The sequence below is a fragment of the Hippopotamus amphibius genome, chromosome 4 (genome assembly GCF_030028045.1).
Source record: "Hippopotamus amphibius kiboko isolate mHipAmp2 chromosome 4, mHipAmp2.hap2, whole genome shotgun sequence".
Classification (NCBI taxonomy): domain Eukaryota; kingdom Metazoa; phylum Chordata; class Mammalia; order Artiodactyla; family Hippopotamidae; genus Hippopotamus; species Hippopotamus amphibius.
Genome location: NC_080189.1, coordinates 12,906,589 through 12,934,135, shown reverse-complemented (window position 1 = coordinate 12,934,135; position 27,547 = coordinate 12,906,589). Strand labels below are relative to the sequence as shown.

The 27,547-nt window shown below is 48.1% G+C and overlaps 1 pseudogene and 4 gene segments (V, D, J or C); all 5 read left to right on the top strand.

Annotated features, from left to right (window-relative positions):
• The first annotated feature begins 1,172 nt into the window (after nucleotides 1–1,172).
• Nucleotides 1,173–1,832, top strand: LOC130851831 (T cell receptor beta variable 6-5-like). The segment is given in 3 exon segments: nucleotides 1,173–1,221; nucleotides 1,312–1,693; nucleotides 1,796–1,832. Coding segments are annotated over 3 exon segments (468 nt in total).
• Nucleotides 1,833–5,018: 3,186 nt separating this feature from the next.
• On the top strand, nucleotides 5,019–6,256 carry LOC130851830 (T cell receptor beta variable 5-1-like). The segment is given in 3 exon segments: nucleotides 5,019–5,070; nucleotides 5,200–5,488; nucleotides 6,184–6,256. Coding segments are annotated over 3 exon segments (411 nt in total).
• A 2,435-nt stretch (nucleotides 6,257–8,691) lies between these two features.
• Nucleotides 8,692–9,242, top strand: LOC130851829 (T cell receptor beta variable 6-1-like). The segment is given in 2 exon segments: nucleotides 8,692–8,800; nucleotides 8,887–9,242. Coding segments are annotated over 2 exon segments (405 nt in total).
• Nucleotides 9,243–15,706: 6,464 nt separating this feature from the next.
• Nucleotides 15,707–20,415, top strand: LOC130851828 (T cell receptor beta variable 5-1-like). The segment is given in 4 exon segments: nucleotides 15,707–15,755; nucleotides 15,885–16,259; nucleotides 19,485–19,488; nucleotides 20,310–20,415. Coding segments are annotated over 4 exon segments (534 nt in total).
• A 5,959-nt stretch (nucleotides 20,416–26,374) lies between these two features.
• LOC130851827 (T cell receptor beta variable 5-1-like) lies at nucleotides 26,375–26,957 on the top strand (annotated as a pseudogene).
• The last annotated feature ends 590 nt before the right edge of the window (nucleotides 26,958–27,547 follow it).

The window sequence follows — 27,547 nt, the reverse complement described above, 5'->3', positions numbered from 1 at the left end:
TGCTGTGGTGACAACATCAGTCTCCTTCACTGTTTCTGACTTTAGTTTCAGTGTCTTTCTCTGCCAGGCCCCAGGGATGCTTAGTCATCAAGACCCCAGACACGTGACCATGCTCCAGGGAAACCAGCAGGTCACCACAGGTCCACCCTCATGGACTCAGGACCAGCTGCATAATTTACAAGGCCTGTAGTTCAAAAATTATTAACAATTGGAACATCACCACAGCAGAGCATTGCAGGAAGGATGGGGTCCTTGTAAGTGTGAGGTTGTGTGCAACATGATACAGTTTGGGGCTCTGTGATATTTGTTAATTATTGGCAGCCGTGCTACACAAGGAGGTGTTCCACAAGGAATGGATGTCTCGTGTAAATTCAGATCATTTTTTGTTTATCCTGGCGTCTGCTATCTCCCCCCATGTCCCTCCCGCATCTGTATGCCTTTGTGCTGACATGTCATCCTTGGTGCTGGGCCACCATCTTCTTGTCACAAAGAAAGGTGGGTCACAGGCGTGAGGTGGTTCTGATGCTGCCCCCCCATCACCCCCAGATACGGAAGCCTGGGCTCCGGGGACCACGCAGGAGCTGCAGCTGCATTGGGCAGGAGCCCTGGCTTTGGGTGAATTGGTAAGAAATAGAGACAAAGGATTCCTCACATGCGGATGCGCCCGCCCTGAGGTTGGGGAACCAGATACCAGAAGAATCACCGTAGGTGGAAGAAGGCAACCAGGATTGTGGTCAATTCCGCAAAGCAGAAACAGACACTTGAAGAGCATTTGAGACACATGAGTTGTAAAGGGCAACAGGAAGTCATAAAGGCTTTCCCTGAGATTCAAAACTACAGAAATATGTAGATAAATTAAATGAATATACGTATTTATGAAGAATTATCTCTGGGATAAAATACACATAAAGTTACAAACCATTGTACTGAGAAGTTAAAAGAAATTGTAAGGTTATTTCAGTTCAGAGGAATGCCTTCTTCCTGTTCTAAGCTGTTCCCTGTGTGTTCATTTTTGATTTGAGCCTCCGGGGAAGGGGCGTGTCGCCCTGTGTGATAGGTTGGCTCTGGGGCCTGGCAAGGAAAGTGACATCTCAGAATGACTTCCCTGCAGAGCCCCCTCCCCTCTCATCAACACACAGACACAGAGACCCTCCATCTGCCCCCCCACCACCATGAGCATCTGCCTCCTGTGCTGTGTGGCCATTTGTCTTCTGCAGGTAGGTGAATCCTGGCAGGGGGGAAGGGTGCCTATAGGGTCCCGCCTCTAAGGCTTTCCCTGTGGCTAGAGCATCAGCTTCTCCTTCTCTACAGGTCCAGTGAATGCTGGTGTCACTCAGGAACCAGAATTTCAGGTCCTGAGAACAGGACAGAGCAGGACCCTGCAATGTAGCCAGGATCTGGACCACGACTATATGTACTGGTACCGACAAGACCTGGGACACGGGCTGAAGCTGATCCACTACTCAGCTGGCACTGGCACCACCAGCAAAGGAGACATCCCCGAGGGATACAGCGTTTCCAGACCAAATCTCGAGAGCTTCCCTCTCATGCTGGAGTCCGCCACCCCCTCCCAGACATCTGTGTACTTCTGTGCCAGCAGTGACTCCACGGTGCTGCATGGCCACCTCCTCTCTGCACAGAAACTCAGCGGAGCCCCTTGCAAACTCTTAGCACCACGAACCCCTGAGCCCAGGTGCCACGTGCCTGCAGTGAAACCCTCAGTGTATGGTCTTGGCCGGCCTGGACCTGACTCCAGGGCTTTGTGGATGTTTGTTGCCCTCTGTTTCCTCCGCAGCCGCCCCATGAGCAGAAAGATGCTATCCCAGCTCTGACCCTGACCATCAGCCCGAGCCTTCTGCTTCCCTGGAGTCAGTTCACTACCCAGACTCTATCTGTTTCAGAGCAGGACTTATTGGCCATCTCACGATGCCTGTCACTCTGTGACCAAACATCTCTTTGCAAAACTCCCTAAAACACAGATGCCTTTTCAATTGCCTGGATCCACTCTTGCTCTTCCCATGGCCTGGAGGGCCCTTTCTCTCCCGCACACACCACCAGGTACTACTCATCTTTCAAGGCCTGGCTCAGACGTGCCTTCCTCTTTCTTCTTATCCTGACGTTCCGGGGCGCTATACTATTGAATGGTTTGCTCAGGCCACCATAATAAAATACCACAGACTGTGAGGCTTAAACAACAACGCTTATTTTCTCAGAGTTCTGGAGGCCTGAGGCCCAAGACCCAGGTGCTAGGGTTGGCTTCTGGTGAGAACTCAGTTCCTGGTTTGGAAACAGCTGCCTTCTCCCTGTGTCCTTCCATGGCCTCTCCTCTGGGCTTTACAGAGAAAGAGCTCTCTGGTGCCACCTCCTCTTCTTCTAAGGACACCAGTCATGTTGTGTTAGAGTCCCAGACTTATAATGTTGTTTACCCTCAACTACCTCCCTCCAGGCCCTAAGTCCAGATACAGTCAACCTGGGGGTTAGGACTTCAACATATGAATTTGGGGGAGACAATTTCATCCATAAACTCTACCTTGTTGCCTTTATTTTCATAGGAAAAGCCAAGTTATAAGCATATAATTCATATTCTTTGACACTTGTGAAATGAATTAATTAATGCCCACTTATACAGAGCTGCATAGAATATTAAAGTTTTTCCTAACACAACTCAGACATTTATCCTAGTTAATGAACAACTAGAGCCTAAATCAGGCTTCCATTTTGTGTGAACATTTTAACATTTTCTTTTCTGGCTGTGTTCATGTCAGTGTAAAGTCTTTTCAGAATACTCCATATTCAGCCCTTTCCAATCAGAGTACATTTGTTAATCTTGCCCCCAGTGAGTCTAGTTTAAAGGGATAATCTAAAGATAACAAAGTGTTGTTAAAAAAAAAAAAGCGTATGATTTATCGTTAAACCTGAATTTCAGTCCAAAGTGCTCCCCTCTTGCAGTTTCCCCAGTTTCTGTGAACTATAATAATCTAGGAAATTGGAGTTGGAATGTTTTCAATTTCTCCCTTGCATTTGTCTGTATGGTTGATTTACACACTTCTGTTAGTTCCAGGTGCACAGCTGAATGTTTCGTATATACATATATATTTCAGGATTTTTTCCCTTATACGTTGTTAAAAGATATTGAGGGCAGTTCCCTGTGCTATACAGTAGGACCTTGCTGACTATCTATTTCATGTACTGTCATGTACACATGTTAATCCCAAACTCCTAGAGTATCCTGGACCACCTTTCCTCTTTGGTAACCATATGTTTGTTTTCTATCTGTGGGTCTATTTTTGTTTTGTAAATAAGTTCTTTTTTATCTTTTCTTTTAGAATCCACAGGTTAGTTATTCATACAGTATTTGTCTTTCTCTGTCTGGCTTTCTCCATTAGTATGTTAATCCCTGTGTCCAACCAAGCTGCTGAAAATGGTAATATTTCACTCTTCTTCATTGCTGAGAAATACTGCACTGTGTATATATATATATATATATATATATATATACACACACCACATCTTTATCAATTAATCTGTTGTAGGATATTAATGTTGCTTCCATATCTTGGTTATTGTAAATAGTGCCACTATGAACATTGGGGTGCATGTATCTTTTCAAATTATAGTTTTGTCCAGATTTATGCCCAAGAATGGGCTTGCTGGATCATATGGTAGCTCTATTTTTATTTTTTGAGGAGCCTCCATGCTGTTCTCACAGTGACTGCACCAGTGTTCATTGCAACCAGCAGTGGAGGAGGGCTCCTTTTTCTCCTCAGCCTCTCCAGCATTTATTATCTGTAGAGATTTGGATAATGGTTACTCTGACTGATGTGACGTGATACCTCACCATAGTTTTGATTTGCATTTATCCGATGATTAGTGATGTTGAGCATCTTTTCATGTGTCTTTTGGCCATCGTATGTCTTCTTTGGAAAAATGTCTGTTTAGGTCTTCTGCTGACAGGGTTGGCTATTTCAAGATTTGATAAGTTCATAAATATGTGGGTTAGTATCTAAAATCTCTTTATAAAATACACTGCTAGAATTTGGTAATACTTAATTTAAATATAAAATCTGGAAATATGTGGATGTGATTACTGAGAAGGAGCTATGGGATACCGGATTCCAGGATGGTTTCACTTGAGGTCATCAGAGTATTTATTTTTATGCCCATATTATTCCATTACAGCATCCTACCCTGATTGCAGTGGTGCAGCAAGTGTTTCCTCCTTAATCGAAATGTGCAATCATGCAGTCTTTTATGTCCACAGGCTAAGAGTGCCTTTGAAGTTGAACCTTAAGTGAACCAGGCTGAGAAGGTAGAGAATTTGTGTGTGGGGGTGATGGGGGTGGGGGAAGGGGTGGCAGGTGGTGCTTGTGGGGAATTTTTCTTCTCAATTTAGACAGAAGGAGCAGATCTATGAGGCTGTGGACCATTGGCCACGTGGAGGCGCTGTGGGCCTACGGTACTGAAGGTGCCCTGGGAGGGGCTGAGAGTCACCCAGGAAAGGGCAGCTTAAGGGAATCTGGGCTCCATGCCTGCCTCAGGGAGCTGCTGTGAGTTCTCAGAGTGGCCCTGGGACATGAGGCGCCAGCACAGACCCCTCACTGCCCAGGTGAGTAGAGATGTGTCTGAAGCTTCAGGATGTATCAGGAAGCCGTCTCCCAGAGGCTGCATGGGAAGTGGGGGTGACGGGGTTGGGGTGGCTGGTGAGAGCTGGGTGATGAGTGTCAGGCAGAGGCAGGCAGAGGAGAACAAGTGGTGTTGTGGGCACCCGGGACGTGGGGACGGTGCTCCTCTCAGAGCACCCTTTGCTGAGGGGCTGTGCAGGACAGGGAATGGCATAGAGGAGCCGGGCCTGGGTCCTGTCAAGAGGTACAGTGGACCGGGAGGCAGCCTGCAGGGCCGTCAGAGCAGTGACATCATAGGCAGATGCTCCTATCAGGGAAACAGGAGGTTCAGTGCTTTAGACCACTCACCCCAGGAGACCCGCCCCGAGGTAGGGCTTGTCTTGGGTTCCTGAGGCTGCCATGGGCTCCAGGTTCCTCTGCTGTGTGGCTCTTTGTCTCCTGGGAGCAGGTGAGTTCTGAGCACAGTGTGGGAGCTTCTGATATGCCTCTGCCATCCTCGAGGTAGAAGCTGATGAGGGCTGAGCAGGAGGCGTCCCCTGTGCTCTGCCCTCAGCCTCCTCTGTCTCCTCCCCAACAGGCCCAGTGGATTCTGGAGTCACTCAGACCCCAAAATACCTGATCAAGTCAAGACAACAGCAAGTGGCCCTGAGATGTTCCCCTGTCTCTGGACATCTCTCCGTGTACTGGTACCAACAGCCCCCGGGCCAGGGTCCTCAGTTCCTTGTTCAGTATTACAATGGGCAAGTGAGAGACAAAGGAAACCTCCCAGAACGATTCTCAGGTCAACAGTTCAGTGACTCTAGCTCTCAGCTGAACCTGAGCTCCTTGGAGCTGCTGGACTCGGCCCTGTATCTCTGTGCCAGCAGCCAAGACACAGCCCTGCAGGATCAGCTGCCTCTGGTACAAAAACACTCCTGCCCCAGCTCAGGAGGCGGCCGCGAGGTTGCCAGCTGTCAGTGTGCCAGGCCCTGGTCTTTGTAAAGGGGACAGGCTTTCTCAGGGTTTTATGGTCTCTTTTTAGGCTCACAAAGGCTATGCACAGTAAGTATTACTTTGTGTGATTATACATCTGAGTTATGAAATATAAGAGCTCATATTTATAACTGTCAGAACAAGGAATCAGACTGAAGTTTCTTCTCAACCCCTGTGGTCCCTGCCCCCATCTGTCCTCCCATAGAACATATATATGCAGACATACACACATGCTTTAAAGAAATTGGCTCACATAGTGGCAAAGGCTGAAAAGTCGAAAACCTGCAAGCTCACCCGGTGGTACTAGAGCCCCAGGGAGAGCTGATGGATAAGTTCGAATGCTGAGGAACTGATGTCCCAGTGAAGACCATCAGCTGGACAGTCCTCTCTCACCTGGGGGAGGATCAGTCTTTTTGTTCCATTCATGTCTTCAGATGGTTGGTTGAGGCCCACTGACACCGTGGAAGGTCATTTGCTTTCCTAATTAAACTATGAATCTAATCTAATATTAAAGTCTAATGATTTCACATGTTAATCTCTTCCTAAAACACCCTCACAGGAACACCCAATATAGTGTTTAACTAAATACCTGTGGCCCTGTGAAGTCGACACAGTACATTAGCCATAGCACCAACCTGCAGGGCTGTATAAGAATTTGGTGACCATGAAGTACCTGGCACCTAGCAGGACCCTGGATTTCTTGACTCCCTTGCTAATCTCTGACAGCCTCTGCATTCGTTTCCTAGGGGCAGTGGTAGACAAAGACACACTTTGCCCTGAAACCCTATAGTTGAGGACGACAGAAGTCGCAGGAAAAAATATTTATGCCAATGATTCATTACATGAAATAACAAGAGCTTGTAACATCCATGCATCCTGAGGTATTTTAAAGCCTACGTTATTGACGTGTGAATTATAGTTCAGCCACAAACAATGTGGAGCTTAGGGGCCCTGAGCCACCGCCAACCCCGCAGACAAAAATTTCTGTATCACCTCACAGTCAACCCGCTGCATCCACGATTCCACATGTGCAGATTCAAACAACCACAATTGTGTAGTACTGCAGTATGTGTTTAGTAAAAATCCATGTATAAGTGGACCCACACAGTTCAAACGTGGGTGGATCAAGGGTCAACTGTATATACAATAACATTACACCCGGTATAATGGACACATCACTCATTTGGATCAATATATATGTATAAACTCACATAACATCCACCCCATGAAGATACAGAACCTTTCCTTCACCAGAAAGTTCCCTCATGCCCCTTTCCCATGCCTCTCTCCTTCCTGACAACCAACAATATGATTTCTGTTGCTACAGATGTTTTTGCTCAGGCATCTTTTTAGTGAAAATGTAAGTTCCCTACCCATTAAAACAGTTCCTCTTTAGCACACAGCTAAATATTCCAGACAGTAGCATGCTGCTGGAAGTTTTATGGTTAGAGAAATGCTTGAAGTCACGTGAGACACCAAATTCACGTAAGGGACAGTTCTATGTGGAGGTGGACACTTTTATAAACTAACCATCAAAGGTCTTCCTAGCGGGTACAAGATGTTTTTAGAAAATTTATTTATTTACTTCCATAAATTACTTTTCTCAGGATCTCATTCCTTGAAATCATACTCTAATAATATTTTGGCAAAAAGCTGTCATCTCCTAGGAAATTATGTTGAGATCCCATGAGACACACACAGCAAGTCCTCATGGTCACACACGGCGTGCTGGGGCTGAGCAGACAACAGGCAGTAGCGACTTTGGTGAGAAATCATTTTATATGAGCAGAATGGATGCCTTTGCTTTGATCTCAACTATCCAAGCCACAGGCCTTGAGCTGGAGAGGCCCCATTTCCCTTCTAATCTTGCTGGGCCCTCAGTCGTTGGTGCCATGTGTCCGTCTTTCTCCTGGAGCACAGAAGGTCTGAGCACCAAGGTGGAACCACTGGTGGGCTAGCCAGGCCCCAGTTCATGGCTTGTTGCTGTGGTGACAACATCAGGCTCCTTCACTGTTTCTGATTTAATTTCAGTGTCTTTGTCTCCCAGGCCCCAGGGATGCTTAGTCACCAAGACCCCAGACAGGTGATCACGCTCCAGGGAAACCAGCAGGTCACCACAGGTCCACCCTCATGGACTCAGGACCAGCTGCATAATTTACAAGGCCCGTAGTTCAAAAATTATTAACAATTGGAACATCACCACAACAGAGCATTGCAGGAAGGATGGGGTCCTTCTAAGCATGGGGTTGTGTGCAACATGATACAGTTTGGGGCTCTGTGATATTTGTTACCCAATTCAATGCAGCCAGGCTTCAGAGAGAGGTGTCCCCAAGGAATGGATGTCCCGTGTAAAAACAGAGCATATTTTATTTACCTGGAGTCTGCCATCTCTCCTCACATCCCTCCCACATCTGTATGCCTTTGTGCTGACGTGTCATCCGCAGTGCTGGGCCATCTTCTCGCCACAAAGAAAGGTGGGTCACAGGCGTGAGGTGGTTCTCCTGCTGCCCCCCCCCACCCCCACCCCCAGACACGGGAAGCCCAGGCTCCGGTGACCACGCAGGAGCTGCAGCTGCATTGGGCAGGAGCCCTGGCTTTGGATGAATTGGTAAGAAATAGAGACAAAGGATTCCTCACATGTGGATGCGCCCGCCCTGAGGTTGGGGAACCAGATACCAGAAGGATCACCATAGGTGGAAGGAGGCGACCAGGATTGTGGTCAATGTCACAAAGCAGAAATGGACGCTTGAAGAGCATTTGGGACGCGAGTCATAGAGGGCAGCAGGAGGTCGTAAGGATTTTCCCCGAGATTCACATCTACAGAAACGTGGAGATAAATAAACTGAATAAGCATATTGATGAAGAATTCTCTCTGGGATAAGTTATACATAAAGTTACAAACTGTTTTAGAGAAAGGTTAAAAGAACTTGTAAGACTGGCTTCTGATCCGAGGAATGCCTTCTTCCTGTTCTAAGCTGCTCACTGTAGATTCCTGTTTGATTTGAGCCTCAGGGGAAGGGGCGTGGCCCCCTGTGTGAAGCATTGGCTCTGGGGCCTGGCAGGGACAGGGACATCTCTGAATGACTCCCTGCAGAGCCCCTCTCCCCTCTCAGCAGCACATAGACACAGAGGACCCTCCGCCTGCCCCACCCCCACCATGAGCACCTGCCTCCTGTGCTGTGTGGCCTTCTGTCTCCTGCAGGCAGGTGAGTCCCGGGGGGCAGGGGTCCTTTAGGGTCACGGCACTAAGCCTTCCCCTGAGGCTTCAGCATCAGCTTCTCCTTCTGCACAGGCCCAGTGAACGCTGGCGTCACTCAGGACCCAAAATTTCAGGTGCTGAGGACAGGACAGAACATGACAGTAAAATGTACCCAGGACGTGGACCACATCTATATGTACTGGTACCGACAAGACCTGGGACACGGGCTGAGGCTGATCCATTACTCAGCTGGCACTGCCAGCACCAGCAAAGGAGACGGTCCCAAGGGGTACAGCATCTCCAGACCAAACCTCAAGAACTTCCCTCTCACGCTGGAGTCCGCCACCCCCTCCCAGACATCTGTGTACTTCTGTGCCAGCAGTGACTCCACGGCGCTGCACGGCCACCTCCTCTCTGCACAAAAACACAGGGCAGGCCTTGCACCCTAAGACTGAGTGGAGTCCCTTGCAGACTCCTAGCACCTGGAGCCTAGGATCCTCTGGGGTCACATCTGTGCAGGATAACCCTTATAGTGTGCGATCTCAGCCAGCCCAGACCTGACTCCAGGGCCTCGTGGGCATGTGTCCACCGTCACTCTCTGTCTTTCATCTGCAGCCCCACCCCCACCCCGTGAAAAGAAAGATGCGTCCCCAGCTCTGACTCCTAGCCATCAGCCTGAGCCTGAGACCTCTAGGAGGAAACATCATTGGTAAATCACATGCAGGTAGGCCCTCTTCTCTCTCCATGGGCACCTCATTGCTGTTTCTCTGGAAGGTTCTCCCCCAGCCGGGCCCTCAGGACATCTCTGCTCTCGCCCACCTTTCCCAGATGGGGCAGGTTTCCTCTCCCCACCTCCCTGGCGTCAGCTCCCCGGCCCTCCCTACTGCAGCCTCGCTGCTCCGTCCTCATCGGGGTCATCTCTGTCATGGTCTGAGCACAGGTGGAAAAGAATTTCCAGACAGAAGGCAGATAAAGAAGATACGATTTATTAACGAGAAGGGATGCTGCTAGAACAGCGGCCTGACTTCCTGGGAGCTGGGGAGAGTCGACGATGGTGACGATGAGCATGGGTGGCTTGTGTGGTGTTACAGCCAGGGAGCAGAGGGACTAGCGGGTCACCTGCTGAGTGGGTGGGGTCTGCATGTTTCCAATGTGCAGAGTGGGAGAAGCAGGGGACCACGACCTTCCCTCCTACGGGATGGGAAAGGAGCCAGGCGTGTGCTTGGGAAGATGAGGTTGCGGTGGTTGCTGTGGGACAGTGATTAGGGTCTGGTAACTCTCTGTTCCTGTGATGTTGGCCCTTTGATTTTTTCTTGTTCTTTGTCCTTGGAGCTCACCACAATGTCCCTTCCCACGACACAGGGAACCTTACAAGAGGCCTGTGTAAATGGTCTTCTGTGAGCAAGCGGTCCAAGATCTTCAAAGGAAAATCAATTTTAGCTAATTATTAATCATCCAAAAGCCCTTGGGAGTCCATCTGCAGGAGGAGAGATAGGTTGTCTCCATGTGTTCCGCACCTCTGCCCGTTTTTAGTATCTCGCCTAACCTAGGCCAGGTCTGTACCATCTTCCTCATCAAGATGTTCTAAAAGCCAACACAGTTTCTCCATGGCTAGAATCTTTTCTCTTAAAATGCAAAATCACCAATCAGTTAGGGTACGTGTTTGTGTCCCCATTTAGGAAAAGGCAAAGTAAAACAAAACAAACATACAGAAACACAGTGCAATAGGCAAATAGTGAAATAGTTTCTAATTTAAACACACTCGATGAGTATTAAATCTGGACAAACCCCGTGTTCCCACACATAGACCACACGGGGTGCTGTGGAACAGCCCAGCTCCATAAGTTTCAGGGCCAAAACTAGCAATTTCCTGGGACCGGGAAGGTTAAGAAACAGCCTTGGTCAGTGTTTTACCTTTGGAAGCCTTCATAGCATAGACACTACTTTGCAGACTTGCTGTCCCAGCTGGGAGCCATGACCTTCAACTATGCACGGATGAGGGAGTTTCTGAGGTTACAAGGGGCAGTGAAGGGGGCCGAGCTGGGAGGGCACAGGGCCAGGGAGAGAAACTTGTGCCTCACAGGAAAAGCAAAGGCGTGTGGGGATGGGCATGCGGCCTATACCCAGCCTCGCCGAGACCAGCCCATTCCAGCCCCCATGTCACATAAGAGGCTTTGCAGGACAAAGCAGGGTTCCTAGATGAGCTGACCTGGAATGGGAGGCCAGGCTCATGGGAACCAGCAGAGACAATGACATCAGAGCAGTGATGTCACCACCTAACTTCCAATCAGAGAAAGGATGCCCAGAACTTCAGCTCCCAGACAACCAGAGCTCTGAACCAAGACACGCCTGCCCAGCTCTGCCGCTTCCTGCCATGGGCTCCAGTCTCCTCTGCTGGGTGGCTCTGTGTCTCCTGGCAGCAGGTAGGTCCTTGGTACAGGCAGGCATCTCTGTTCTAAGCCTGACAATACCTGAATCCAAGGCACCTTCGGGCTCTCTCCCGTGTTCTTTCTCCAGCCCCTGTGTCCTTCCCTCACAGGCCCAGTGGATTCTGGAGTCACCCAAACACCAAGATACCTCATGAAAGCAAGAGGACACCAAGTGATGCTGAGATGTTCCCCTGTGTTAGGGCACCACAGTGTATCTTGGTACCAACAGGTCCTGAGGGAAGGTCCTCAGTTCCTCTTTGAGTTTTATGAAAGTATGCAAAGAGCCAAAGGCAACTTCCCAGATCGATTCTCAGCACAACAGTTCCAGAACTCTCACTCTGAGATGAATGTGAACTCCTTGGAGATGAGGGACTCGGCCCTGTACCTCTGTGCCAGCAGCTTGGCACAGCGCTGCTGAGTCAGCAGGGTTCTGTGCACAAACCTCCCTTCCCCAGTGGGGAGCAACCTCAGAGCTGACAGCTGCATGAGAGCCCAGGGATTGTAGTGGGAAAGGAAAATGCATGAGGGGGCTGAAAGGCAGCCTTGGGCTCTTGTGGCACTCAGGGGAGGGACAAGAGGTCAAGAAGATGTGTTCAGAGGATGGGCTGCATCAACAGGTTCCCTCCTACACGACCTCCTTGGCTGGTACTTGAAGCTACCAGGGGTGAGGAAGAGTTTGTGATTTCATAATTGGTGGCCTCTTTTGTGAAAGAGAGAGTCCATTTGTGGAGCAAAGGTACTTGATCAATATGTGATTCTAATATCATCATATGCATTTGCTTTCTATAATTTAGGGGAAAGAATTGAAGATTTGGTGAAAGTCTAGGGCAAGGATTATGATTAAGATGGTTGAGAAGGGAGCTAGAGCTACAACATGAGTAAAACTGTGGTCTGTGTAACATGATCTCTTTTCTTCTCCCTCCCAAGGTCGCCAGTACCAGAAAATATTCAGCCAGGCCTCATAACACCCAGCATCACCTAGGGACTGGTCCAGAAGAGGTCATCACTACCCAGATGATGTGATGATGGTGTGAGAAACCTGGAGATGGTGCTGACTTCTTCCTTCTTAACCTCTCACCCCTGCCCTGCCTCCTCGGGACAAAGCTGAGTGCCCCCCACACACAGATGAGGGCAGGCCTCCCCTGATTATAAACAGGCAAAGCTCCAAAGATCAATTCTGCTTCCCTGGGATCACTTTTTAACACTTCATCACCCTGATTCTTTTCACTTCAAAGTATCACTTCTTCGCTCCCTCAGGATGCGTCTTCCTCTGTGACCAAACATCTCTTTGCAAAACTCCCAAAATACAGATGCCTTTTCAACCCTCTGCATATGCTCTTGCTCTTGCTCTTGCCATGGCCTAAAGGCATCTCTCTCCTCCCCAAACTTGACCAGGTACTACCCACCTTTAAACACTAGCTCAGACGTGTCTTCCACTTTGCTTCTTATCCTGACTTTTCAGGGTGATATACTGTTGACTTATTTGCTCAGGCCAACATAATAAAATGCAACAGACTATGTGGCTTATACAACAGACATTTGTTTCTCACAGAATTGAGGGCCTGAAACCCAAGATCCAGGTGCTACGGTTGGTTTCTGGAGAGAACTCAGTTCCTGGTTTGGAGACAGCTGCCTTCTCCCTGTGTCCTCACATGGCCTCTCCTCTGGGCTTTACAGAGAAAGAGCTCTCTGGTGTCACCTCCTCTTCTTCTAAGGACACCAGTCATGTTGTGTTAGAATCCCAGCCTTATAATATTGTTTACCCTCAACTACCTCCCTCCAGGCCCTAAGTCCAGATACAGTCACACTGGGGGTTAGGACTTCAACACATGAATCTGGGGGAGACACAAGTCCATCTATAGAAACTCCCTTCCTCTCTTTACTTTCATAGGAAAAGTCAAGGTATAAGGATATCATTCTTACTCCTTGAGACTTGTGAAATGAGTGAATTAATGCCCACCTACATAGAGCTGCATGGAGTATTTTATTTTCCCAGCACAAGTCAGACATTTATTCTAGAGCATGAAACTCTGGACCCAAGCCCAGTGTTCCAGTTTGTGGGAATATTTTAACATTTCCTTTTCTGGCTTTGCTGATGTCAATGTAAAGTTTTATCTGAGTATTCCATATGCAGCCCTCTTCCAAACCAAGTACACTTGCTAATTTAGGTCCCTGTGAGTTAGTTTAAAGTGATAATGGAAAGGTAACCTAATGTGGTTTAAAGAAAAAGTGCATGTTTTCTAGCTAAACGTGGATTTGAATGCAAAGTGCCACTCTCTTGAAATGTCCCAAATCTCTCTGAATTGTAACAATCTCAGAAGTTGGGGTTGGGATGTTTTCAGTTTCTTCTTTGCATTTGTCTGTATTGTTGATTTACAATGTTGTGTTAGTTTCTGGTGTACAGCTCAGTGATTCTCACACACACACACACACAGACACAAGAATGAGTCAAAAATTATCCTCACTCCAGTTTTAGTAAAACTTATATAAATTGTACAGACAGAGTGTGGATAATATATATATATATACACACACACATATATATGTATATATACTTCTCCAGATTCCTTTCTCTTATAGATTATTACAAACTTATGAATGTGGTTCCCTGTGCTATGCAGTAGGTCCTTGTTTTTTATCTGTTTGATATATAGTAGGGCATATACACTAATCACAATCTCCGAATTTGTCCCTCCCCACATTTCCCCTTTGGGAACCATACGTTTCTTTCCTATGTCTGTTGGTCTATTTCTGTTTTATACGTAAGTTCAGTTTTATCTTTTTGTGTGTGTGTTTTACGTATAAGTGATATATTATGATATTTGGCTTTCATTGCCTAGTTTATTTCATTAGGATGATAATCTCTAGATCCATCCATGTTACTGCAAATGGCATTATTTCATTGTTTTTCCTGGCTGAGTAATATTCTTTTGCATACACATACCAGTTCTCTATGCATTTATCTGTCAATGGACATGTAGGTTGCTTCCTTGTCTCAGCTATTGTATAGTGCCACTATGAACACTGTGGTGCATGTATCTTTTTGAATTGGAGTTTTGTCCAGATTTATGCCCAGGAGTCAGATTACAGGATCACATGGTAACACTATTTTTAGTTTTTTAAGGAACCTTTGTACTGTTCTCATACTGGCCGTACAATTTTCATTCCCACCAGCAGTGTAAGAGAGGTCCTTTCTCTCTACATCCTTTCCAACATGTATTATCTGAAGAATTTTTGATGATGGTTATTGGGCCCGATATGAGATGATATCTCATTGTAGTTGTGATTTGCATCGCTCTGATGATTAGTGATGGTGAGCATCTTTTCATGTGCCTTTTGACCATGTGATTTCTCTGCAGAATTGTCTAAGTTTTTGCTGACAGTATGGTTATTGCACGATTTTATAATTTCAGAAATAAATGGGTTCATGTATATATCGTCTGTATACAAACAGTACCTAGAATTTGGTAACACTAATTTTAAATATAAAATCTGGAAATATGTGGATGTGATTACTGAGAAGGAGCTATGGGATACCTGCTTCCAGGCTGGTTTCCCTTGAGGTCACCAGAGTGTTTATTTTTACACCCACACCTTTCCATCTCAGAATTCTACCCTCATTGCAGTGGTGCAGCAAGTGTTTCCTCCTTCATCGAAATGTTGGATCATACAGTCTTTTAATTCCACAGGCTAAGACTGGATTTGAAGTTGAACCATAAGTCAGCCAGGCTGAAAAGGTAGAAAACGTGTGTGTGTGTGTGTGTGGGTGTGTGGGTGTGTGTGTGTGTGTGTGTGTGTGTGTGTGTGGAAGGGGTTGCAGGTGGTGCTTGTGGGGAATTTCTATTCTTGATTTAGAAGGATGGTGCAGATCTAGGAGACTGTGGACCATTGGCCACGTGGAGGTGCTGTGGGCCCACGGTACTCAAGGTGCCCTGGGAGGGGCTGAGAGTCACCCAGGAGAAGGCAGCTTAAGGGAATCTGGACTCCATGTCTGCCTCAGGGAGCTGGTGAGGGTTCTCAGAGTGGCCCTGGGACATGAGGCGCCAGCACAGACCCCTCACTGCCCAGGTGAGTAGAGATGTGTCTGGAGCTTCAGGATGCACCAGGAGGCCGTGTCCCAGAGTCTGCACGGGAAGTGGGGGTGGCTGGGTTGTGGTGGCTGGTGATGGCTGGGTGATGAGTGTCAGGCAGAGGCAGGCAGAGGAGAACAAGGTGAGTTGTGGGCCCACGGGGACATGGGGACGGTTCTCCCCTCACACCACCCTTTGCTGAGGGGCTGTGCAGGACAGGGAATGGCATGGAGGAGCTGGGCCTGGGTCCTGCCAAGGGGCACAGTGGACCGGGAGGCAGCCTGCAGGGCCGTCAGAGCAGTGACATCATAGGCAGATGCTCCTATCAGGGAAACAGGAGGTTCAGCGCTTTAGACCACTCACCCCAGGAGACCCGCCCCAAGACAGGGCTTGTCTTCATTTCCTGAGGCTGCCATGGGCTCCAGGCTCCTGTGCTCTGTGGCTCTTTGTCTCCTGGGAGCAGGTGAGTCCTGAGCACAGCGTGGGAGCTTCTGATATGCCTCTGCCATCCTCGAGGTAGAAGCTGATGAGGGCTGAGCAGGAGGTGTCCCCTGTGCTCTGCCCTCAGCCTCCTCTGTCTCCTCCCCAACAGGCCTGGTGGATTCTGGAGTCACTCAGACCCCAAAATACCTGATCAAGTCAAGACAACAGCAAGTGACCCTGAGATGTTCTCCTGTCTCTGGACACCTCTCCGTGTACTGGTACCAACAGGTCCTCGGCCAGGGCCCTCAGTTCCTTGTTCAGTATTACGACAGGCAAGTGAGAGACAAAGGAAACCTCCCAGAACGATTCTCAGGTCAACAGTTCAGTGACTCTAGCTCTCAGCTGAACTTGAGCTCCTTGGAGCTGCCGGACTCGGCCCTGTATCTCTGTGCCAGCAGCCAAGACACAGCCCTGCAGAATCAGCTGCCTCTGGTACAAAAACACTCCTGCCCCAGCTCAGGAAGTGGCCGCGAGGTTGCCAGCTGTCAGTGTGCCAGGCCCTGGTCTTCGTAAAGGGAACAGCCCTTCTCAGGGTTTTATGGTCTCCTTTTAGGCTCAGAAAAGCTATGCACGATAAGTATTACATTGTCTGATTATACATCTGAGTTATGAAATATAAGAGCTCATATTTATAACTGTCAGAACAAGGAATCAGACTGAAGTTTCTTCTCAACCCCTGTGGTCCCTGCCCCCATCTGTCCTCCCATAGAACATATATATGCAGACATACACATGCTTTAAAGAAATTGGCTCACATAGTGGCAAAGGCTGAAAAGTCGAAAATCTGCAAGCTCACCCGGTGGTACTAGAGCCCCAGGGAGAGCTGATGGATAAGTTCGAATGCTGAGGAACTGATGTCCTAGTGAAGACCATCAGCTGGACAGTCCTCTCTCACCTGGGGGAGGATCAGTCTTTTTGTTCCATTCATGTCTTCAGATGGTTGGTTGAGGCCCACTGACACCGTGGAAGGTCATCTGCTTTCCTAAGTAAACTATGAATCTAATCTAATATTAAAGTCTAATGGTTTCACATGTTAATCTCTTCCTAAAACACCCTCACAGAAACACCCAATATAGTGTTTAACTAAATACCTGTGGCCCTGTGAAGTTGACACAGTACATTAGCCATAGCACCAACCTGCAGGGCTGTATAAGAATTTGGTGACCATGAAGTACCTGGCACCTAGCAGGACCCTGGATTTCTTGACTCCCTTGCTAATCTCTGACAGCCTCTGCAATCGTTTCCTAGGGGCAGTGGTAGACAAAGACACACTTTGCCCTGAAACCCTATAGTTGAGGACGACAGAAGTCGCAGGAAAAAATATTTATGCCAATGATTCATTACATGAAATAACAAGAGCTTGTAACATCCATGCATCCTCAGGTATTTTAAAGCCTACGTTATTGATGTGTGAATTATAGTTCAGCCACAAACAATGTGGAGCGTAGGGGCCCTGAGCCACTGCCAACCCCGCAGACAAAAATTTCTGTATCACCTCACAGTCAACCCGCTGTATCCACGATTCCACATGTGCAGATTCAACCAACCACAATTATGTAGTACTGCAGTATGTGTTTAGTAAAAATCCATGTATAAGAGGACCCACACAGTTCAAACGTGGGTGGATCAAGGGTCAACTGTATATATAATAAACATTACACCCGGTATAATAGACAGATCACTCATTTTGATCAATATATATGTGTAATCCAACGTAACATTCACCCCATAAAGATACAGAACATTTCCTTCACCAGAAAGTTTCCTCATGCAGCTTTCCCACGCCTCTCTCCTTCCTGACAACCAACAATATGATTTCTGTTGCTACAGATGTTTTTTGCTCAGGCATCTTTTTAGTGAAAATGTAAGTTCCCTACCCATTAAAACAATTCCTCTTTAGCACACAGCTAAATATTCCAGACAGTAGCATGCTGCTGGAAGTTTTATGGTTAGGGAAATGCTTGAAGTCACGTGAGACACCAAATCCATGTACGGTACAGTTCTATGTAGAGGTGGACACTTTTATAAACTAACCATCAAAAGGTCTTCCTAGCGGGTACAAGATGTTTTTAGAAAATTTATTTATTTACTTCCATAAATTACTTTTCTCAGGATCCCTTTCCTTGAAATCATATTCTAATAATATTTTGGCAAAAAGCCGTCATCTCCTAGGAAATTATGTTGAGATCCCATGAGACACACACAGCAAGTCCTCATGGTCACACACGGCGTGCTGGGGCTGAGCAGACAACAGGCAGTAGTGACTTTGGTGAGAAATCATTTTATATGAGCAGAATGGATGCCTTTGCTTTGATCTCAACTATCCAAGCCACAGGCCTTGAGCTGGAGAGGCCCCATTTCCCTTCTAATCTTGCTGGGCCCTCAGTCGTTGGTGCCATGTGTCCGTCTTTCTCCTGGAGCACAGAAGGTCTGAGCACCAAGGTGGAACCACTGGTGGGCTAGCCAGGCCCCAGTTCATGGCTTGTTGCTGTGGTGACAACATCAGGCTCCTTCACTGTTTCTGATTTAATTTCAGTGTCTTTGTCTCCCAGGCCCCAGGGAGGCTTCGTCACCAAGACCCCAGACAGGTGATCACGCTCCAGGGAAACCAGCAGGTCACCACAGGTCCACCCTCATGGACTCAGGACCAGCTGCATAATTTACAAGGCCTGTAGTTCAAAAATTATTAACAATGGGAACATCACCACAGCAGAGCATTGCAGAAAGGATGGGGTCCTTCTAAGCATGGGGTTGTGTGCAACATGATACAGTTTGGGGCTCTGTGATATTTGTTACCCAATTCAATGCAGCCAGGCTTCAGAGAGAGGTGTCCCCAAGGAATGGATGTCCCGTGTAAAAATAGAGCATATTTTATTTACCTGGAGTCTGCCATCTCTCCTCACATCCCTCCCACATCTGTATGCCTTTGTGCTGACATGTCATCCGCAGTGCTGGGCCATCTTCTCGCCACAAAGAAAGGTGGGTCACAGGCGTGAGGTGGTTCTCCTGCTGCCCCCCCCCCCACCCCCACCCCCAGACATGGGAAGCCCAGGCTCCAGTGACCACGCAGGAGCTGCAGCTGCATTGAGCAGGAGCCCTGGCTTTGGATGAATTGGTAAGAAATAGAGACAAAGGATTCCTCACATGTGGATGTGCCCGTCCTGAGGTTGGGGAACCAGATACCAGAAGGATCACCGTAGGTGGAAGGAGGCGACCAGGATTGTGGTCAATTCCACAAAGCAGAAATGGACGCTTGAAGAGCATTTGGGACGCGAGTCATAGAGGGCAGCAGGAGGTCGTAAGGATTTTCCCCAAGATTCACATCTACAGAAACGTGTAGATAAATAAACTGAATAAGCATATTGATGAAGAATTCTCTCTGGGATAAATTACACATAAAGTTACAAACTGTTTTAGAGAAAGGTTAAAAGAACTTGTAAGACTGGCTGCTGATCCGAGGAATGCCTTCTTCCTGTTCTGAGCTGCTCACTGTAGATTCCTGTTTGATTTGAGCCTCAGGGGAAGGGGCGTGGCCCCCTGTGTGAAGGGTTGGCTCTGGGGCCTGGCAGGGACAGGGACATCTCTGAATGACTCCCTGCAGAGCCCCTCTCCCCTCTCAGCAACACACAGACACAGAGGACCCTCCGCCTGCCCCACCCCCACCATGAGCTCCTGTCTCCTGTGCTGTGTGGCCTTCTGTCTCCTGCAGGCAGGTGAGTCTCGGGGGGCAGGGGCCCCTTAGGGTCACAGCACTAAGCCTTTCCTCTGTGGCCACAGCATCAGCTTCTCCTTCTGCACAGGCCCAGTGAACGCTGGTGTCACTCAGGACCCAAAATTCCAGGTGACGAGGACAGGACAGAACACGACAGTAAAATGTACCCAGGATCTGGACCACAACTATATGTACTGGTACTGACAAGACCTGGGACACAGGTTGAGGCTGATCCATTACTCAGCTGGCACTAGGACCACCAGCAAAGGAGACGTCCCCGAGGGGTACAGAGTCTCCAGACCAAACCTTGAGAACTTCCCTCTCACGCTGGAGTCTGCCACCCCCTCCCAGACATCTGTGTACTTCTGTGCCAGCAGTTACTCCACGGTGCTGCATGGCCACCTCCTCTCTGCACAAAAATACAGGGCAGGCCTTGCACCTTAAGACTAAGTGGAGCCCTTTGCAGACTCCTAGCATCTGGAGCCTGGGATCCTCTGGGGTCACATCTGTGCAGGGTAATCCTTATTGTGTGCGATCTCAGCCAGCCCAGACCTGACTCCAGGGCCTCGTGGGCATGTGTCCACCGTCACTCTGTCTTTCATCTGCAGCCCCACCCCCACTCCTGTGAACAGAAAGATGGGTCTCCAGCTCTGACTCCTAGCCATCAGCCTGAGCCTGAGACCTCTAGGAGGAAACATCATTGGTAAATCACATGCAGGTAGGCCCTCTTCTCTCTCCATGGGCAGCTCATTGCTGTTTCTCTGGAAGGTTCTCCCCCAGCCGGGCCCTCAGGACATCTCTGCTCTCGCCCACCTTTCCCAGATGGGGCAGGTTTCCTCTCCCCACCTCCCTGGCGTCAGCTCCCCGGCCCTCCCTACTGCAGCCTCGCTGCTCCGTCCTCATCGGGGTCATCTCTGTCATGGTCTGAGCACAGGTGGAAAAGAATTTCCAGACAGAAGGCAGAATAAAGAAGATAGGATTTATTAACGACAAGGAACGCTGCTAGAACGGCAGGCCGACTTCCTGGGAGCCGGGCAGAGTCGACGATGAGCATAGGTGGCTTGTGTGGTGTTACAGCCAGGGAGCAGAGGGACTAACGGGTCACCTGCTGAGTGGGTGGGGTCTGCATGTTTCCAATGTGCAGAGTGGGAGAAGCAGAGGACCACGACCTTCCCTCCTACGGGATGGGAAAGGAGCCAGGCGTGTGCTTGGGAAGATGAGGTTGCGGTGGTTGCTGTGGGACAGTGATTAGGGTCTGGTAACTCTCTGTTCCTGTGATGTTGGCCCTTTGATTTTTTCTTGTTCTTTGTCCTTGGAGCTCACCACAATGTCCCCTCCCACGACACAGGGAACCTTACAAGAGGCCTGTGTAAATGGTCTTCTGTGAGCAAGCGGTCCAAGATCTTCAAAGGAAAATCAATTTCAGCTAATTATTAATCATCCAAAAGCCCTTGGGAGTCCATCTGCAGGACGAGAGACAGGCTGTCTCCTTGTGTTCCGCACCTCTGCCCGTTTTTAGTATCTCGCCTAACCTAGGCCAGGTCTGTACCATCTTCCTCATCAAGACTCTCTAAAAGTCAACACAGTTTCTCCATGGCCACATTCTTTCTCTTAAAATGCAAAATCACCAATCAGTTAGGGTACATGTTTGTGTCCCCATTTAGGAAAAGGCAAAGTAAAACAAAACAAACATACAGAAACACAGTGCAATAGGCAAATAGTGAAATAGTTTCTAATTTAAACACACTTGATGAGTATTAAATCTGGACAAACCCCGTGTTCCCACACATAGACCACACAGGGTGCTGTGGAACAGCCCAACTCCATAAGTTTCAGGGTCAAAACTAGCAATTTCCTGGGACCGGGAAGGTTAAGAAACAGCCTTGGTCAGTGTTTTACCTTTGGAAGCCTTCATAGCATAGACACTAATTTGCAGACTTGCTGTCCCAGCTGGGAGCCATGACCTTCAACTATGCACGGATGAGGGAGTTTCTGAGGTTACAAGGGACAGTGAAGGGGGCCAAGCTGGGAGGGCACAGGGCCAGGGAGAGAAACTTGTGCCTCATAGGAAAAGCAAAGGCGTGTGGGGATGGGCATGCGGCCTATACCCAGCCTCGCCGAGACCAGCCCATTCCAGCCCCCATGTCACATAAGAGGCTTTGCAGGACAAAGCAGGGTTCCTAGATGAGCTGACCTGGAACGGGAGGCCAGGCTCATGGGAACCAGCAGAGACAATGACATCAGAGCAGTGATGTCACCACCTAACTTCCAATCAGAGAAATGATGCCCAGAACTTCAGCTCCCAGAGAACCAGAGCTCTGAACCAAGACACGCCTGCCCAGCTCTGCCGCTTCCTGCCATGGGCTCCAGTCTCCTCTGCTGGGTGGCTCTGTGTCTCCTGGCAGCAGGTAGGTCCTTGGTACAGGCAGACATCTCTGTTCTAAGCCTGACAATACCTGAATCCAAGGCACCTTCGGGCTCTCTCCCGTGTTCTTTCTCCAGCCCCTGTGTCCTTCCCTCACAGGCCCAGTGGATTCTGGAGTCACCCAAACACCAAGATACCTCATGAAAGCAAGAGGACACCAAGTGATGCTGAGATGTTCCCCTGTGTTAGGGCACCACAGTGTATCTTGGTACCAACAGGTCCTGAGGGAAGGTCCTCAGTTCCTCTTTGAGTTTTATGAAAGTATGCAAAGAGCCAAAGGCAACTTCCCAGATCGATTCTCAGCACAACAGTTCCAGAACTCTCACTCTGAGATGAATGTGAACTCCTTGGAGATGAGGGACTCGGCCCTGTACCTCTGTGCCAGCAGCTTGGCACAGCGCTGCTGAGTCAGCAGGGTTCTGTGCACAAACCTCCCTGCCCCAGTGGGGAGCAACCTCAGAGCTGACAGCTGCATGAGAGCCCAGGGATTGTAGTGGGAAAGGAAAATGCATGAGGGGGCTGAAAGGCAGCCTTGGGCTCTTGTGGCACTCAGGGGAGGGACAAGAGGTCAAGAAGATGTGTTCAGAGGATGGGCTGCATCAACAGGTTCCCTCCTACACGACCTCCTTGGCTGGTACTTGAAGCTACCAGGGGTGAGGAAGAGTTTGTGATTTCATAATTGGTGGCCTCTTTTGTGAAAGAGAGAGTCCATTTGTGGAGCAAAGTTACTTGATCAATATGTGATTCTAATATCATCATATGCATTCGCTTTATATAATTAGGGGAAAGAATTGAAGATTTGGTGAAAGTCTAGGGCAAGGATTATGATTAAGGTGGTTGAGAAGGGAGCTAGAGCTACAACATGAGTAAAACTGTGGTCCTTGTAACATGATCTCTTTTCTTCTCCCTCCCAAGGTCACCAGTACCAGAAAATATTCAGCCAGGCCTCATAACACCCAGCATCACCAAGGGGCTGGTCCAGAAGAGGTCATCACTACCCAGATGATGTGATGATGGTGTGAGAAACCTGGAGATGGTGCTGACTTCTTCCTTCTTAACCTCTCACCCCTGCCCTGCCTCCTCGGGACAAAGCTGAGTGCCCCCCACACACAGATGAGGGCAGGCCTCCCCTGATTATAAACAGGCAAGGATCCAAAGATCAATTCTGCTTCCCTGGGATCACTTTTTAACACTTCATCACCCTGATTCTTTTCACTTCAAAGTATCACTTCTTGGCTCCCTCAGGATGCGTCTTCCTCTGTGACCAAACATCTCTTTGCAAAACTCCCAAAACACAGATGCCTTTTCAATCCTCTGCATGTGCTCTTGCTCTTGCCATGGCCTAAAGGCATCTCTCTCCTCCCCAAACTTGACCAGGTACTACCCACCTTTAAGCACTAGCTCAGACGTGCCTTCCTCTTTGCGTCTCATCCTGACTTTCCAGGGTGCTATACTGTTGACTTATTTGCTCAGGCCAACATAATAAAATGCAACAGACTATGTGGCTTATACAACAGACATTTGATTCTCACAGTTCTGGGGGCCTGAAACCCAAGATCCAAGTGCTATGGTTGGTTTCTGGAGAGAACTCAGTTCCTGGTTTGGAGATAGCTGCCTTCTCCCTGTGTCCTCACATGGCCTCTCCTCTGGGCTTTACAGAGAAAGAGCTCTCTGGTGTCACCTCCTCTTCTTCTAAGGACACCAGTCATGTTGTGTTAGAGTCCCAGCCTTATAATATTGTTTACGCTTAACTACCTCCCTCCAGGCCCTAAGTCCAGATACAGTCACACTGGGGGTTAGGACTTCAACACATGAATTTGGGGGTGACAGGGGTCCACCTATAGAAACTCCCTTCCTCTCTTTACTTTCATAGGAAAAGCCAAGCTATAAGAATATAATTCTTACTCTTTCAGCCTTGTGAAATGAGTGAATTAATGCCCACTTACATAGAGCTGCATGCAGTATTTTATTTTCCCAGCACAACTCAGACATTTATTCTAGAGTATGAAACACTGGACCCAAGCCCAGGCTTCCAGTTTGTGGGAATATTTTAACATTTTCTTTTCTGCCTATGTTGATGTCAGTGTAAAGGCTTATCTGCATATCCATATTCAGCCCTCTTTCAATCTGTGTACATTTGTTAATCTAGTTCCCTGTGAGTTAGTTTAAAGTGATAATGGAAAGGTAACCTAGTGAGGTTTAAAGAAATCGTGCATGTTTTCTAGTTCAACGTGGATTTGAATGCAAAGTGCCACTCTCTTGAAATCTCCCAAATCTCTCCGAATTGTAACAATCTCAGAAGTTGGGGTTGGGATGTTTTCAGTTTCTTCTTTGCATTTGTCTGTATAATTGATTTACAATGTTGTGTTAGTTTCCAGTGTACAGTTTAGTGATTCTCACACACACACACACACACACACACACACACACACACACACACACGATGAGTCAAAAATTATCCTGAGTCCGGTTATATTAAAACTTCTATAAATTCTACAGGCAGAGTGTGGATAATATATATACACACATATATGTATATATGTATTTGTACTTCTCCAGATTCATTTCTCTCATGGATTATTACAAACTTCGGAATATGGTTCCCTGTGCTATACAGTAGGTCCTTGTTGTTTATCCACTTGATATATAGCAGGGCACATGCACTAATCACAATCTCCTGATTTGTCCCTCCCCACATTTCCCCTTTGGGAACCATACGTTGCTTTTCTATGTCTGTTGGTCTATTTCTGTTTTATATATAAGTTCATTTTTATCTTTGTGTGTGTGTGTGTTTTACATATAAGTGAAATATTATGATATTTGGTTTTCTCTGTCCAGTTTATTTCATTAGCATCATAACCTCTAGATCCATCCATGTTACTGAAAATGGCATTATTTCATTCTTTTTCCTGGCTGAGTAATATTCTTTTGCATACATATGCCACTTCTCTCTCCATTTTTCTGTCAGTGGACATTTAGGTTGCTTTCATGTCTCGGCTCTTGTACATAGTGCCACTATGAACATTGGGATGCATGTATCTTTCTGAATTAGAGTTTCCTCCAGACTTATGCCCAGGAGTTGGATTACAGGATCATATGGTAACACTATTTTTAGTTTTTTAAGGAACCTCCATACTCATTGTGGCTGTACAATTTTCATTCCCACCAACAGTGTAAGAGAGTTCCTTTCTCTCTACATCCTTTGCAGCATTTATTATGTGAAGAATTTTTGTTGATGGTTATTGGGCCCGATGTGAGATATCTCATTGTAGTTGTGATTTGCATCGCTCTGATAATTAGTGACGTTGAGCACCTTTTCATGTGCCTTTTGATCGCGCGATTTCTTTGTAGAATTGTCTGTTTAGGTTTTTGCTGACACCATTGTTTATTTCACGATGTTATAATTTCAGAAATAAATGGGTTCATATATATATATATATATCGTCTGTATACAAACACTACCTAGAATTTGGTAATACTAATTTTAAATATAAAATCTGGAAATATGTGGATGTGATTACTGAGAAGGAGCTATGGGATACCTGCTTCCAGGCTGGCTTCCCTTGAGGTCATCAGAGTGTTTTCTTTACTTTATTTTTCCATCTCAGCATCCTACCTTCATTGAGTGGTGCAGCAAGTGTTTCCTCCTTCATCGAAACGAAGGATAATACAGTCTTTGCCGTCCACAGGCTAAGACTGGATTTGAAGAGAAACTCTATGTCAGCAAGGCTGGGAGGCAGAGAACGTGTGTGTGTGTGTGTGTGTGTGTGTGTGTGTGTGTGTGTGTGTGGAAGGGGTTGCAGGTGGTGCTTGTGGGGAATTTCTATTTTTGATTTAGAAAGATGGTGCAGATCCATGAGGCTACAGACCATTGGCCACGTGGAGGCGCTGTGGGCCCACGGTACTCAAGGTGCCCTGGGAGGGGCTGAGTCACCCAGGAGAGGGCAGCTTAAGGGAACCTGGACTCCATGCCTGCCTCAGGGAGCTGGTGTGAGTTCTCAGAGTGGCCCTGGGACATGAGGCGCCAGCACAGACCCCTCACTGCCAAGGTGAGTAGAGATGTGTCTGGAGCTTCAGGATGCACCAGGAGGCCATGTCCCAGAGCCTGCACGGGAAGTGGGGGTGAAGGGGTTGGGGTGGCTGGTGATGGCTGGGTGATTAGTATCAGGCAGGGGCAGGCAGAGGAGAACAAGTGGTGTTGTGGGCACCCGGGGACGTAGGGACGGTGCTCCTCTCACACCACCCTTTGCTGAGGGGCTGTGCAGGACAGGGAATGGCATAGAGGAGCCGGCCCTGGGTCCTGCCAGGGGGCACAGTGGACCGGGAGGCAGCCTGCAGGGCCGTCAGAGCAGTGACATCATAGGCAGATGCTCCTATCAGGGAAACAGGAGGTTCAGTGCTTTAGACCCCTCACCCCAGGAGACCCGCCCCGAGGTAGGGCTTGTCTTCCTTTCCTGAGGCTGCCATGGGCTCCAGGCTCCTGTGCTCTGTGGCTCTTTGTCTCCTGGGGGCAGGTGAGTCCTGGCCACAGCGTGGGAGCTTCTGATAAGCCTGTGCCATCCCCGAGATACAAGCTGACAAGGGCTGAGCAGGAGGCGTCCCTTGTGCTCTGCCCTCAGCCTCCTCTGTCTCCTCCCCAACAGGCCCGGTCGATTCTGGAGTCACTCAGACCCCAAAATACCTGATCAAGTCAAGACAACAGCAGGTGACCCTGAGATGTTCCCCTGTCTCTGGACATCGCTCCGTGTCCTGGTACCAACAGCCCCTGGGCCAGGGCCCTCAGTTCCTTGTTCAGTATTACCGCGGGGAGGAGACAGAAAAAGGAAACCTCCCAGAACGATTCTCAGGTCAACAGTTCAGTGACTCTATCTCTGCTGAACCTGAGCTCCTTGGAGCTGCCGGACTCGGCCCTGTATCTCTGTGCCAGCAGCCAAGACACAGCCCTGCAAGATCAGCTTCCTCCGGTACAAAAACACTGCTGCCCCAGCTCAGGAAGTGGCCGCGAGGGTGCCAGCTGCCAGGTAACCAAGCCCAGGCCCTGGTAAAGCGGACAGCCCTCCGCAGATATTCTTTCTGTATGATATGCTTTAATGCTTACACGGATTATATAGCAGTGGTATTATTTTCATTCTTTATCCATATGAGGTAAAGCGCCTTGTCCAGATCTCATTTTTTATAAGTGTAAGAGCAAGGAATGAGACTTGTCAGTCTTCAACTGCTATGGTTCCCGCCCCCAAGGAACTGACTAGCATAAAATGTGTGTGTTTGTGTGTGTGTGTGTGTGTGTGTGTGTGTGTGTGTATTTGATTTAAAGCAATTGGCTCACATAGTTGTTAAGGCTGATATATCTAAAATATGCCAGCTGGCCTAGCGGTGCTAGAGACCCGGGTGAGCTGATATAACTTCAAAGGCTGTTTGGCAGGAAGAGCTGATGTTCGAGTGGAGGCCGTTAGATGGACAGTTCTCTCTTCCCTGGGGGAGGATCAGTCGTTTTGTTCCATTCATGACTTCAACTGATTGGAGGTCCCCATATATTATGGAAGGTCATCTGCTTTACTAGCTGAATTATTCATCGATTCTACTATTAAAATCTACCTATTCACATGTTAATCTCTTGTGAAAACAGCCTCACAGG